Source organism: Myripristis murdjan, chromosome 19 (genome assembly GCF_902150065.1).
Source record: "Myripristis murdjan chromosome 19, fMyrMur1.1, whole genome shotgun sequence".
NCBI lineage: Eukaryota > Metazoa > Chordata > Actinopteri > Holocentriformes > Holocentridae > Myripristis > Myripristis murdjan.
The window spans coordinates 7,975,902-7,990,165 of NC_043998.1; the positions used below are offsets into that span (position 1 = coordinate 7,975,902).

Below are 14,264 nucleotides of genomic sequence, written 5' to 3' on the forward strand. Positions count from 1 at the left end.
AGACCCACACTCAGGCTTTCTCAACCCAAACAAAAACCCCACTACAAAATTATAACAAATGCCGTGTTGTTTTCTGCAGATTAAAGTATTTTGGATTCAAAATTTGGTGTCAAAAATGAAGATGATGTTAAATTTGAGTGAACAAAAAAAGGCACCTCTACAGTCTAATGCAGTTTAATGCAACAGCTCTGCCATAAATTCTACCTTTTAACAAAGTTTATAATGTTCAGTTTTTTGTTGACATTGTGGAGAATGTGTCAGTTTAATTTTGTGTTTCTTATTGAGGTTGCCATTTGCAGAGGTCTTGTACTGGACTACATTATATTTAGAGGTGTTTCTAATTTTTTGTCCTCCCTATTAATATATACATAAGGGGGACAGAAAAGTGGAAACAGCTCTCAATAAAATGCAGTCCAGTACAACAGCACCACTAACTATGAGCTCAATGCCAAACACAGAGTTGAATGAACACCTCTGTTACTGTGACAAAAAGAAAACCTGAGCATTATAGGCATCATTAAAGTAAACTTGATGGCAGTACCATTGGATTGGATTGGATTAGATTGTACAGGTGGACCTAATAAAGTGGCCACTGAGTGTATATACGAATAGAGGTCCTTATAAACTCAACACTTAAACACCAGATGTTCTCAGACAGATAAATTGACTGTAAAATATAGAAAAAACATGAAATGGAAATACGTGAAGACCATGAATTTACAGCAGATTCACAGTATGTGCCAAATCTACATCTTAATGAGGCTCACCTTTTGTTGCTATAAAATTGATACTGATACCAAATACTGGCATAGTACAAACAGGTATCACTTTTTTGGTACCCAACCCTCTCACATGCTGTTTTTTTTTTTGTTTTTTTTTTTTCCCCACCTCCCTCACTGGCTGACTCCTTCACTCCCACAGGTCCCAGTGGTACCAATATCATAATAGGCTCCATTGCTGGGGCGATTCTGCTGGCAGCGATAGTCCTAGGGGGAACTGGCTGGGGATTTAAGTAAGAGCTCTGGCATGCCTCCATCTGTGTGAGCCTGCTGTGTTCCTCTGTCAGCTAAACACACACACACATGCCTGCGGCTGCCTGCTGAATGCTTACTTCACCCTAAAGACTTGTTGGCTTGCTGTCTAATCCACACTCACAACCAGAGACCGTACGGGTTGGTTGTTCAAGCTGCGCATGGTGTGTCATCTTGGGCAGAATGAACGTAGTGGCTGTGTTGGAGAAAGGGAACAGTAATGGCACCACTGTAGCATGCCTGTGACATGCAAAAACAAAACTTGGTGTGGTGTTAGATTGATCGGTAAGGGTAGTGGGACATGTCTTCATAATAAGTTGTACTTTGATTTTTTTGTTGGAAACATATAGAAGATATAAGAAATAACACAGAAATGGCTTTGGTCTGTGCTTTGCTTCCTAAAGCTTGGGGTTTGTTGCATGTTTTTTCATACTGCCGATCACAAACATGGCGCAAAAGTTAATATTCCCTCTTGTCTTTCTACCTGCTCCGTCCCTGTTGCCGGTTGTCTGATGCTCTCTTGTCCCTGCTCTCTTCCCGCTGCCCCTGCCTCGCTGTGGATCCAGAAACATCCGGAGAGGAAGGTATGAATATGCCGAGCAGGACATGAGCAGATGAACCCACACCAAAGCATCATTGTTGATCCCCCGTTCGTTACATCAACATAACGTCATCTCATGTGTTTTATCACCTGTTTCCATTCCCAAGCCCACACACACTGACCCGTCACCCCCATGCTTTTTTATTTTTCATTTTTCAACCATTAGTTACATGTAGACGTACAACATACAGTCCCTCCACCTACATGTGAACTAGCTCAGCTATAACTGTATGTATATTTGCTTCATTATACTCACTGCATATTCCACAACAACTGGCTGAGACAGACCACACTGATAAATTTGTAAAGTTCATTTAAAAATCAGAGGCAATAAAAGGTGAAATCCTCTTACAATTGATTTTTTGAGTTATTTTGAAACATTTTATGAGGTAGTCACTTTTTTAACCTGTATTAGCTGCACTGAAACTGCTCTTTCTCCCCTCTCTCTTTCCCCCTCTCCTCCTCTTTATCTTCCTGTCTTTCTCTATTTCCCTGTTTCCTATTTTCTCTCCAGATCCGGAGGAGGATGAGTCCTGTCTATCTGCTGTCCTGTCTTCCTTTCTCTGTGTCCAGTTCATTCTGAGGAGACAAAACAAAGATGTCTTCCATTTCCTGTGTAACACCGTTACACTCCCCACATTTCCCCCAACCTTTTCACGTTTCCTTTTCTGATTTTAGTAATGCTGTCTTCATCAGTATTTTCCTCTTGGAGAGCCTAACTTCTTACCATGTGGCACATAAATCCTGTGAATACATTCCAACCAGATGTGAAAAGCTGTAAGGGATTGGCCCGTCACAAATGTCCCACTTGCCGTCATCAGTATCGCCTCCCGTTTTCTACATGGCCATCCATTGCCATTTAAGTTAGGTTTCCATTAGTTAACTTTTTGTATTACTTAATTAATGCGAAAGGTTGCCAAGTGTGTTGTGCAGGACACACACACACCCAACCCTTATCTCAAGTGCGTTTACTGGAGTTTTCCATTTTTTTCTTCCTCTGGTTACCACTGAACAGTTGGTATTCTGCCATCTCGACTGTTAATATACTTTACCCCTTTAAGTGATTGTTTCGAGCGACAGGCTGTATCGTTCTCCTAGTCTGGACGCGATTTTTAATTTTCAGAAAGTTCCTAACGAAGCCTTCCCATAATACATTGTTAATATATTTGACCTCATGGCATATGAAACCAGTTTGGGTGTCCAAATATACCAAAACCTTTTCTCTGCTAAGTATTGCTAATTAGCTGCAATAGGAGTATGTTAATATCACGAAACGGTGAATGTTGACATTTTATCTGTCGAAACGAGGATTATTTTGGTGTGCTCCAAGCGTAGGCCTTTACATCCCATAGTAATAGCCATAATTTTACTGTCCTCTTATGCTGCTTTAATTATCCAATGGTAGTCCCATCTTTAATCAGTGCTCCTACATAATATGCATTAATATGAATGTATAGCTCAAGCTTGAAAAATAAGTGATTGCTTGCTGTGTCTCTGTGCTGATATTTAAGTACTTTTGTACGGAGACTGCAGCCGAGCTAGGTAGACATTTGCACATGCACACACAGAATGTTTTATCTCACTGTATGATATGTACTCCATATACAAACTCAATATGCATACACGTATGCTGAACATGGGTGCTGTTGTACATAGTGTATCATAGGAGAGGGTGACTCATCTAGACAGCAGTGATTCACTGCCGCTCGGACTGGAAGCACAAGTGCAAAAGAGCAGACCACCAGGCTCTTCTGCATCTCATCCTGCAAGCCGACAGCCGCTTGTTTTGGAGCTTGTCGCTTTAGCAAGAGGGACCTCAGACGTTTAAACATGCAGTTTGTAAGGTTTCCGGCAAATTAGAGCTCTGGTGGATGTTTGTTTCCAGCGTTGCTGTTGGCCACCTGCCTGGATTTGGGTGTCTTTGGGTTGAACCACCCACTGTAGTGAAAGAAAAGATGTGTGAACGTGAGATGGTTCGTCCATGCTTCTGAAAGAGACTGCCAAGCTTGAAGCGATGCTGTCGTGGACCGAGACACCGGGCTGTTGAGGAGCTGTGGCAATGAAGAAGCTCTTCAGCAGGAATTTACAGATTTCTATTCACTGATCTCAGTTAATTACTGATGCTGTTTTTGAGAAATCTCACAAATTTGGTTTAAAAGTGTTAATTCAGTGTATTTGAAGTCTATTTAAAGAGGCATCATGCTGCCCCTCCGAGGATTTAACTGTAACTGAGCTAATCCATTTAATATTATCTGCACTCAATATGTAAGCAAAGTATCTTTCACCATGAGATAAGAAAAAAAATGAGGTTTCACTCTCTTTCAAAATGTTCTTTAGTCTGACACCGTGGCATGTGTGTGCACCGCGTCGTTCCTCTGCCTTGTGCTGGGAGCGTGCACAGATGGTGTAGAGGAACTTCATTTCACCGAGAACATGTTACTGCACAATGAGCACAGGTGCTAGAAGAGGTGGTCCAAGTTACACTGCCAGTCAGCTGAAGGTAGCGTTAAAGGAATCCGTTGACATTTTGTGTTGTAGTCCGTCACTTTCAGACACAGGAGCTTGTCTGCTGAAGGTCTCCGCCTCGGCACTTCACTGTTGCAAAACAGAACTCGGTGACATTCTTGATTCAGGAAGAAAAAAAAAAAAGGTTTCCACGTTGTTTGATTGCAGTCGAAGTGCAAGTGCAGACCTTTTCTCATCATGTGGCAAGTACCTGGGGGAGAATAGGGACTAAATTTAAAATGTCACAGCGTCCCTTTAATTATACTTGAACTCTTAGCTCTGTATCTACTATACGCTATCTAATGCTCAAGGATGGACTCAGCCAAAAGCTCAGGTCACCGCCACTGTTTGGGATCATATTATTGCAGTTGGACGCATCATATTGAGGTCAACATGGTCGACTCTTAAAGGCGAAGGCAGCCAGTACTAGCTTTCGATGTAAATATTTATACAGTATTAAAATCCATATTAAAACGCCTGAATACTAATGCCTGTCTGTGTCCCACTGGTTGTGTGTCTGTTGTGGCTATCGGATAGCCACAGACAGGTGTTGGGGAGTTAAACCGTCTCTGTCAACCAACCTATGAAAAAGACACTTCTTCTCAAGGACGTTTTTTTGCCTCTTGTCTCTCTGATGTTTGCTCGGTGTACGCTGTGTTGTAGACTTTTTGTCACTACGTTGCTCCTGAATACAAGTCTAGCGTTTGTCCAAACCCTCTGTACATTCCAAAAGAATAAGAGCCACTTGAGTTTTGTCTTTTTGTTTTTGTTTTTTCGTTTACACCCGACCCAGTGCCTACGTGGGTTCATGGCAGAAGTTATAATTAAATTTCCATAGGACACTGCCCGAGATCAGGATCAACGTGGAATTTCAATGCACTTTTCTCCAGTGATCTTGAGCCAGCACTCGACTTGGATTCAGTGTAGCTTTTGGCAGTTTTGTATATCAACTGTGGTTACAATGGCTCACGTAATAACTTTTCCTTAAAGTAAAAAAAACGTTAATACAGTGACAGATTGCAGCTAATAGTGTAATAAATTTCATGCACTAAAAAGTCACCCATGATTGGTTTAATAACTAACGGTAATTATCGCATGAGAGAGGAAAAATGTTTTTTAATGTGTGGAAAATGTATTAATGGGAAAATTTTGACATGGACAGGATTATGACACTACTGGCTGCAAATTGTTAATGGTTTTACATGAATGAGAAGTTAATGTTCCATAATAAGCCATATAAAATTACTAATGAACAGCTCCATATCAAGATATCCTTAATAAATCTAAGTGGTTTGTATAGAAAACTTAGTAATGGAGACAACAGACCCTGGAATCATAAGTGGGTCCAGTGCTTTGGAAATGGTTATTGCTACCGACCACTTAGTAACTGCAAATGTTTTCAATCATTTTCTGGTAGTTGATATTTATAAATGGCTTCTTTAAAAAAAAAAATGGAGCAAAATTTTCCGATATCACTGCATCCTTTTTCTGCGAAACCTGGGAGCTCTGTCTGTCTGTGCCTTGTGGATCCCAGATACCAACACCTAAACACAGAGGCCGTCTCTGTCAAACAGCATGCGTTTGTAGTTTATATGTGCAGTTTCTTTTTCTTGTTTTTTCTTTTTTGTGACTTGACAGTATGCTGGTACTTACGGCACCAACCCAGCAGTGAAACTTGCCTTTACAACATATGAAATAAACTTGAATCAACGTGCCGGGACTGTAATGCATAAATGAAAAATCAAGATTTACACGTTTCAGACAAGCCACTTGGTCACATTTTTGATCCAAAGCCTGGTTCACTTTCAAATGAATGATTTTCAGCGTTTGGATATGTTGTAGTACATGAGCACATGGTGATCTGTGAACGATCTGAGTGGCACAGCTGAAAATCAGGAAGACGAACCTGTCGTCCAGGTATAGCATTTCACTCGTCGCTTTATGTGTCTTAAACTATCCATCGCAAATCAGTGTCTTTTCAGTGAAAGTCCTTATTTTTTACAGTCCAACCCAACACTGTAACAGCAGGCTCACTGTAACAGGCTTTGTATTAACTCTGTATGGCATCCACTGTAAAATATTGCTCATATTCCTGTGAATGTGTTGTACATACTGTAGACATGTAAACTTTAAACAGATAGGATGAACATTTAGATTGGACTGCTTCTCATCACATGTTGCTGACTCATGATTACAGATTGCACTTCTTAATGTTTGAGTGTGCACATTTGTGTATATAAACATCCATATTGCATATTTTACCATTTCCACGTCTGCTACAAGCAATTGGACTGTTTTGCTAAAATTACCTTTGACTGAAAACAGAAGAAGGGGGAAAAAAAATAACTAAGTGTGCACTATTAAAGCAGTTAGTAAAGGAATTGATACATTTTCATACTGTAGCTCATAAAAAAAACAGCTATATAATTACATAGACATGTGACATTGGTATTCTCAGTGTGAGTTTACCTTCCTATTTGCATTTGTGCTGACATTTGACGGTGGGTTTATGCCGCTGTATCACTGTCGTTGTGCAAAATCCAGTTTCCAACATGAATTCGGTCTAGCAGAACGTGTTTTCAGCTTGTATGCCAGCTAAGGAAAGGAAATCCAGTGTTTTTTCAAATTAACGCCTCAAGTTACATGCAGATTTCACGTGCACAGGATAAGATGATGGACTCCCATCTCAGAAGTGGTGTTGCTGTGTGTGAGCTTGCAAATTCGGGAGCTTCTTATTTTTTTAAAGCCACATGTGACTGAACTGTAGATTTGGATACGGCTCTGGGACAGGGTACACTGATACAGATTTCCTAATGTCAAAAAATAAATAAATGGACAGAAATGACCAAATAATTCATTCAAACTGTACGAACAAAGACTAAATAAAACTGAAATGTGAAAGACTTGCTTTTATTGTTTCATTCAAGACAAGATCGGCACCTCATGTGAGATTGTGATTGGATGTTTGTTTCATGTTCATCTTATTGAAATAATTCACAGTTGTGTTGATGCTGCACAGTTCACTTTGGTCCTTCAGGTGGATGTGACGTTAACCTGTGAGATGTTTGCCTCACAAATACATAAACGATTTTTTCATTTCTTTCTTTCTTTGATTTTAGTTACCTCTGAACATTTCTCTGCTTCTAAAGTTCAAACATATTCTTTAGTTGTGTGAACATCCAGCGTTCATGCATTCGACTCCCCGTCATCTCCTTTCCCCTCAGGCTGCCACCATTTAGCATAGATGGACTCCTCGTAGTCGCCCATGCCTTCAAACTCGATGTCGGGCGAGTCCGAGGCCAGCCGTGCAGCTTCCTCCGGACCCAGAAAATCCTAAAAAAAAAACCCAAAAAAACACAGGCCAGACCAGGGTTATTATCATTAACGAAGACTGACGAAATAATGGAAACTAGATGTGAAGAAATATTTTTATTAACTGAAAAAATAAAAAGAAAAATGAGGCTTTACAATGCAGAATAACTAACTGAAACACTATTGTGTGTTTACAAAACTAACTAATAAAATTATAGAGAAAATTTCTTCTGTATTTATTTGGTAGTTTGTCCTCAGTGAATACATTTTTATTACATACTACTTTTCTAACTTTTGAGGCTTTCCCCTGGTTAAAAATAAATAAATAAATAAATAATAATAATGCTAACAGTGAGACTGATAAGAACTAAACCAAATCTGAGAATTTTCAAAAAATAACTAATCTCGCAAACCTGCTTTAAAAACTAATTAAAACTAAACTGATATTGAAAACAAAAGGTCAAAATGAATTAAAAATAAAATCTAATGGAAAAATGCAAAACTATAATAACCTTAGGCCAGACACCTCTTTCCTGTTTAGTGAGATCAAGCATTAAAGGTGTTTGGGAACAGTTTCACTAAATGTTGACAAAGACAAATGAGCTTGTATTGATTGATAAGATGATTGGCAGTCTAATGTATTTGCCGTATTTCTCAAGGCGCTCCTCACAATAGCACTGCTATCATTTTTAGCTTTCTTCAGACAAACCAAAGGTCTCTGGTCGCTGCATGCCAGCTCTCAGGCAGTGACACTGGAGTCAATGAGAAATGCAAGCAAAACTAACAAGTCAGTCTCAGTTGATTTGCTTCACTGACAAAGTAGGAACTTCTTTCCCAAAATAAGACACAAGACACAAGTGCCAGGAGAGGAAAAATGACTGCATTTCAATTTAAAATGATCTAGTATCACTTCACTCTCACCTCATCATCCAATTTTAAGAAATGTTCTGCAAACACCAGCATCTGCTTTTGTGTGACCATCTGGCTGTGGTATTTAAGAGCCTCCTGTTCAAACAGAGACATGAACAACAAGAGTTCAGAAAAACCAACCATGGATCAGAGCCTTTTACATTGTCCAGTTTTTGCTGCAGGATATTTGAAAAATTGCTGGCTATTACGGTAGCTTTCATTATCCAGAGTAATCGATATAAGATGAAAAAAGACACCGGCCTTATTTAGTCATCATTTTGCTTAGAGGCTTAGTATCTGGGCTTTTTATCATCAAACTTTTTTGAGCTCCCATTGTACAAAGTCATTTTGGGTGCAGAAACTGCTTTTCTTGGCTCTGTGTGCACACAAATAGTTCTTAATGGTGTTGTATGAATGAACGCATACATATCAAATGACTTTAGTGTAGGGTTTTAAATTGAGATATAAGATCAAAACTAAAAGAAAAATATTTTTATTACTTGAGCAAATGGTACATAATGTCAAACATCTTTGATTAATTTAGAGCCAAATTTGATTATATAACATAGATTAATGTAGTAGGCTAATACCTTAATAATTTTACATTGTATATGTTAACATAGTGATAATCGTTATCTAAACTGTAATTCAGCCTAATATCTAAACCAGTGTTTAGACACATATAGGCTATTGTTTCTGAGTCTATATGAGGACATTTTGTTTAGCCACCAGTCACCATTCATGTGTCAATTATATTTAGATTCCATTAACTAATAGGTTAGTAATATCGTCGCTGTCCAATACAAAGTATGTATCTCAATTTTTGAGAAAACACTTTTATAACATCAAATCAAAGTTGAGACTGTATGGATATTGTTTTGTTGTATTTTAGATGGAACTGCTGTTGGTTGCAGCTAGAGGCTGTTTGTTTACATAAAGGTAGATAGTTGAGAAGTTCGTAAGTGGAAAAAATTAAGAAGTTCTTAAGATAATGTGCAGTTCTTAAGAAAATAATGGGGAACCTGAACTTGGCATGTAATTTTCCCTAAAAGGACACTGAATGGGACTGTACTTAAGAACTCTTCAAACAACTGAAATATGAAAACATGCCAAAGACGAGGCTCTCTCTGCCATCTACAGTCTATATACAGATTTGTTTAGTAGTTAATGTAATGTTAATGTCCAGTTGGAGTTACTTATGTCCGTGCTGTTACTCTCAGAGGAAAGTAAGTACTCAGTCACACACTTTATTTTTAGCTGTGTCCCGTGTCTCTTTTGAGATTTCTTTTTGAATCGACAAACAAAGTTTAGACATTGACCACGATGTTTGGACACAGTTTGTCCTCTCACCGTCCTCGGAGTGAAGTGGCTGGGCTGAAGGCCCCACTGTTGATCGTAGGCTTGGTAATACAGCAGGTTCTGCCTCATGACCTGGTCCTCTGGTTCAAACAGCTGGTAGCTGGCCGCACAGGGCACAGCACTGCGGCCGTTGTTCACTGGTCAGAGAAAAAACATCAAACATCACTGTTTTGATTGTCAGTCTTCTCGCTGTAACACTGTACGGGCTGTGTGTGCTGTGTTTGGTGAGGAGTATTAATTTACAGACAACAGGGAACAGAGTACTTACGCTTGTAATACGCATATTGCAGGTAATGGTAAATAGTGGCCATGAATTTCTCCACAAAATAGCCGCCAACGTTAGGCATCAGGTTGTCCTCACACTTCAGCTGACACCTTAACACGTCAATATAGGCCTCTGTGGAAAAGCAGATTCACAGAATGAAACTGCGGATGTCCAAAACGTTGGGCACCTGGATCGGCCCAGTCGAAACCATTTCTGAAGATAAATCATCTCCAATGATGCACATGCAAGATTGAAATATTTTCTTCTCACATTCGAGTCTGTGAAGAACTTGATGTTGTCATTTGCAATGCTCAGTAGTTTTCTGTGTTCTTTGGGGGGTAAAAAAAACCTCTCACCTGCGAGTGCTGGGTAGAGGTCACTGCCTGACGACAGCGGGCTGGTGCCCTCACACTCTGCTTGACACATTTCATACTCGTGCAGGTAGAGCCTCAGAGCTTTCTCCATGTGCTCAGTGCTGCTGCTGTAGTCGCCTGAGCTGACGAGCTGCACTCCCTTCAGGAAGGAGGCCTGCGGAGAGAATCACCCACACTGTCACGGGAAGGAGGCTGAATGGGAATTATAATCGCCAACAACTGGTAAGAGAAGGTAACTGGTGGTAGTTGTTGTAGTTTCTGATGCTGAACCAGTATACTGCACAGCCAGTGTTTTCCATGCATTACTCTGACTAGACTGTACAGGGGGTCAGTCATCACTAAATGTTATGGCAGTGACACAGACGGTTTTCATTTGAGAGTATTCATTTATTTAAAGGAGGGTTGTTAACAATATTTATGGCCCTGCATCAATATTTGCAATAAAGTAAATTTTATTTCAGAGCTATTTCACAAGGGAGTCTTATGATTCAACCCATTTAATATGATTTTCTCCTTCAGACTTCCATATGTTGTCTTTGATGCAGTATTAAACGGTTATGCATTATCTAAACGGGATTGTTTCTGTTGTAGGAGGAATTTGTTCTCATCCGTCCAGGGTTGCAGTGTTTTAACCGTGTGGTGTCACCTCGTGGGCTCGTTCTTCATGGTCGGTGAGGTAGCCGCTCAGGTCGTATTGGCTCCTGTATCGCTCCATGACTTGGTTCATCTCCTCGTCATGAGGGTTCCTCTGCAGGTACGTGTAGGCGCAGGGCACGGCCTTCTGGAGGTCGTTCAGCTGGGACAAACAGAGAAGACAGCCAGACACTTGAAGAACCAGCGCAGCACATGCCTGTTCTTTATCTTTCGGTGGTAAATATTTAAAGAGACACAAAGCACATACCAGTTTTGCCAGCTGGTATGTTAAATCTTAAATGCTCAGTATCTTTGCTCAGTGAAATCTGCTGTGTTTCACTGGAAAGGAAAACTGCAGACTCTGGCTCTGAAAAGCTGTTTGATAGTTTTTGTTGCTGTTCTGGCTTTTTCCTTCATTAGACACCTCAGAGTAGAGTGGGAGATTATTATGATTATTATTGCTGTTGACATGGGGGGAGATAAACAGAGCTAGTGAGACACACTGTATGAAAAGCCTCTAGTCGGGAGTAATTTCTAGTACATAAAATCATAGTGAAACTGCATCGTTTCTCATTCTGCTGGTGATCCTGAGTGTCTAATCTGCTGCGCTGATGGGCTGTAGAGCACTGAGGCCCCAAAGGAAGCCACTTTATCATAGCATTTCCTTCATTATGTCAGGCCTCTCTGTGCAGCCTGTATCATGCAGATTTCCTCATGCCATGAAAATCCTGCGAACTCCAACATTTTCAAAAAGAAGCATGAGTCACTGAATTATTATAGTGTGTTTACCTTAGGAAAACCCAGCTGGTTTGATACCTTATAAGGATATCATAATAAAGCAGTGCCAGTATAATTATGAGGGGAAAGGTGGCTAAAATGTGTGTGACTCACGCTGGAATGAGCAAAGTGCAGGTATTTGTAGGGAGCCCGTCTCCTGAACTCGTCCATGATCTCCTCCGTGGGAAACGGGAGGTGCAGCGCACGGAGGTGCTCTCTGCACTTCTTCATGCAGGACGCTCTCATCATGACGTGCCAGTACACACGGAGCTCCCAGTTCTCCATGAACGAGGGCTCTCCGTCATAGTTGGTGTTGTTGCAGTGTCTGACGCAGTATCTCACGCTGTCCCTGAGCAGCCGGTGCAGACGCAAGCTCAGCTCCAGGTGCTCCACGGCCTCCGTCCAGTTCTGTGCGGCGTAGAGGTCCAGCGCCCGCCCGTAGGCCGCGGCCAGGGGCAGCAGCTCCTCCTCGGAGAAGTTTCTGAAGTTGTACTTGTCATACTGCGCGACAGCCACAAACACCAGACTGGAGCAAAGCGCGACTAACAGCAGGCCTCCTCTCCCGCAGAAGGCGACCATGATAAAATCTTACCCCGCATGTTATCCAGGGCCGAGTTGCGTCGTCTTTTCCGTTCGTGTGGTGGTCTGGTGAAGCGCTTAGGGGTCTCTGGGAATTCAGGGATTGGGCCCTTCAGAAGCCTGTCTCGGGTTTCTCGGTGCGCACAGCTGTCACGGGCCATGTGCGCTTCTTTATTTGGCGCACAGAAGAATGGGCGTGTGTCACAGCAAGTGCGTGTGGGTGCTATTATAATAACCTGGGCGTTGATTGTGACAGGGATGCTCTCCTCTATTCAGTTAGAAAAAGGTGAGACTACAGTGTTCAAACTAGATTCTTTTAAAGGTGCATTCTGCAAAATTAATGAGGGTTAATTGAAGTGAGGAACTCAGTGATATTTTCACCACACACATACTCCATTTTTTTCCACGATGCACTTTTTATTGGAAATGTGGAAATGACCAAAAGTAGAAGCAGGTTCCTCTTCTCATCTTTGCTGACTGAGCTTTTATTGTGAAAGGTTCCACAATCTGTTATTGTCATTTGCTCTCTGTAATGGATGCGAATTAAAATGTAGTATTACAAGACTCAAGCAAAAATGTATTGAAGGAAAAGTAAAATTACTGACTTTAAAAGATACTCAAGTACACAAAAAGCTACTCAATAACAGTAACGTGAGAAAATGTAATAAGTTACTTCCACCTCTGTCTGTCAGGAGGTGAACTGGTCTCTGTCAGACCAGACCAGCATCTTCATCCATTTATCTGGAAAGGAATATTCCAAAATGACCTCCTGACATATCACCATGTTTGAAAAATGAAACACATAACACCTGCTCTCAGGACTGACTGACACTATATGTTCCTTAAATTAGTTTTATCTTAGAAAGCTCATATTAATATTTTGCTCCAGTTGATTTTAATGGTGACTGTTTTGTATAAATGCTTGTATTTCTGTCATTTGTTCATATATGCACTGTATATTTTAGAATTCACTGCTTTGTCATTTTAAGGAATTTTCCCCGTTCCTGATTTTTGAACACCCGTGGAGGAGCAGTCAATCCATCTTGATGAAATCTTGACATTGGTGATCATGTTTTGTCAGCAGAGATGCATCTTCCAGCCCCAGCAGCTGTCCAATGCCAGAAACCCCCTGCTCTTCCCAGCATGCAACAGCTAGATGAGGACCCCTGCTGGCTGTACAGACTTCATGCGTTTACATGTCAGAGACCAGCAGTCAGTCCAACCTCCAGTTGACATGAAACCTCACCACGAAAACATCCTTCATCTGAATCTGTGTGTACACTCTCAGGGTTAAACTTCTGCTTTTGATGTCGTATTTTTCCATTCAGGCACCAGATGCTGTTTCATGTTACATCAGGAGCCTCACCCCAAGTTCACTTTATGAAGGGCTCAAGTGCACAAAATGTGTTCACCCGCAGGTAATTCAGTTTTTCTCTGGCTTGTGTAGCGATGTGGTAATCTTAAATATTGGTTCCAGGTGACACCCCGGCCTCTGATCACTGCAGTGCAGAATTTTACAAAAACTTAGGTCAAAGGTCAAAACATTGCTGTTGTTTTTGTATTTGGTTTATTTAGGTTGACACTGCTGAATTACATGTGAGCCAGTGCTTTAACACATAAGTCACAAGTAGCCACTGAACAGGACTGAGTTTTGGTTACCTGCCATCCCTCCAGGTTAGTTTTTGGTGAAGGCGGTTAGTCAAAAGAAATCTAATCTCGTAGTGTTCTAACAGATGCAGCATATATTACCATTTTTACCAGCCTGATAGTGAATTTATAATCAAATTGCGAAAACCTAACATTATGATCTGTTTCTGGTGATTTTTTTAGCTGACTTAGATGTTGATTTACCATGTAAAAAGTACCTAAACCCCAAACCTAATCCTGATCTGATAATGTTTTTTTTTTTTTTTTTCTAT

General features: G+C 40.7%; 2 protein-coding genes across 5 annotated transcripts in view; one reads left to right on the top strand and one right to left on the bottom strand.

The window, feature by feature from the left end:
- adam11 (ADAM metallopeptidase domain 11) overlaps window positions 1-13,766 on the top strand; it is a 39,663-nt gene extending 25,897 nt beyond the window's left edge. Inside the window, exons 25-30 of one of the 4 annotated variants that reach the window (XR_003930066.1) lie at window positions 922-1,012; window positions 1,598-1,615; window positions 10,424-10,578; window positions 10,948-11,032; window positions 13,430-13,557; window positions 13,674-13,766. Coding sequence is in view for 3 of the 4 variants with exons in the window: in XM_030077716.1 (XP_029933576.1) it covers window positions 922-1,012; window positions 1,598-1,649 (143 nt within the window). In the remaining variant the exon portion in view is untranslated. Of the gene's footprint in view, window positions 1-921; window positions 1,013-1,597; window positions 1,981-2,146; window positions 2,214-10,423; window positions 10,579-10,947; window positions 11,033-13,429; window positions 13,558-13,673 lie in introns of those variants that run through there. The other 3 variants (XM_030077717.1, XM_030077716.1, XM_030077719.1) reach the window with 3 other exon arrangements.
- On the bottom strand, window positions 7,087-12,528 carry LOC115377740 (endoplasmic reticulum protein SC65-like). The gene is made up of 7 exons (XM_030077721.1): window positions 11,881-12,528; window positions 11,003-11,152; window positions 10,339-10,510; window positions 9,986-10,114; window positions 9,709-9,854; window positions 8,371-8,454; window positions 7,087-7,470 (listed from the first exon to the last, which is right to left on the bottom strand). Exons 1-7 carry the CDS (start codon window positions 12,343-12,345, stop codon window positions 7,324-7,326), a joined length of 1,293 nt encoding a protein of 430 aa, XP_029933581.1. The 5' UTR covers window positions 12,346-12,528; the 3' UTR covers window positions 7,087-7,323.
- Window positions 13,767-14,264: the final 498 nt, after the last annotated feature.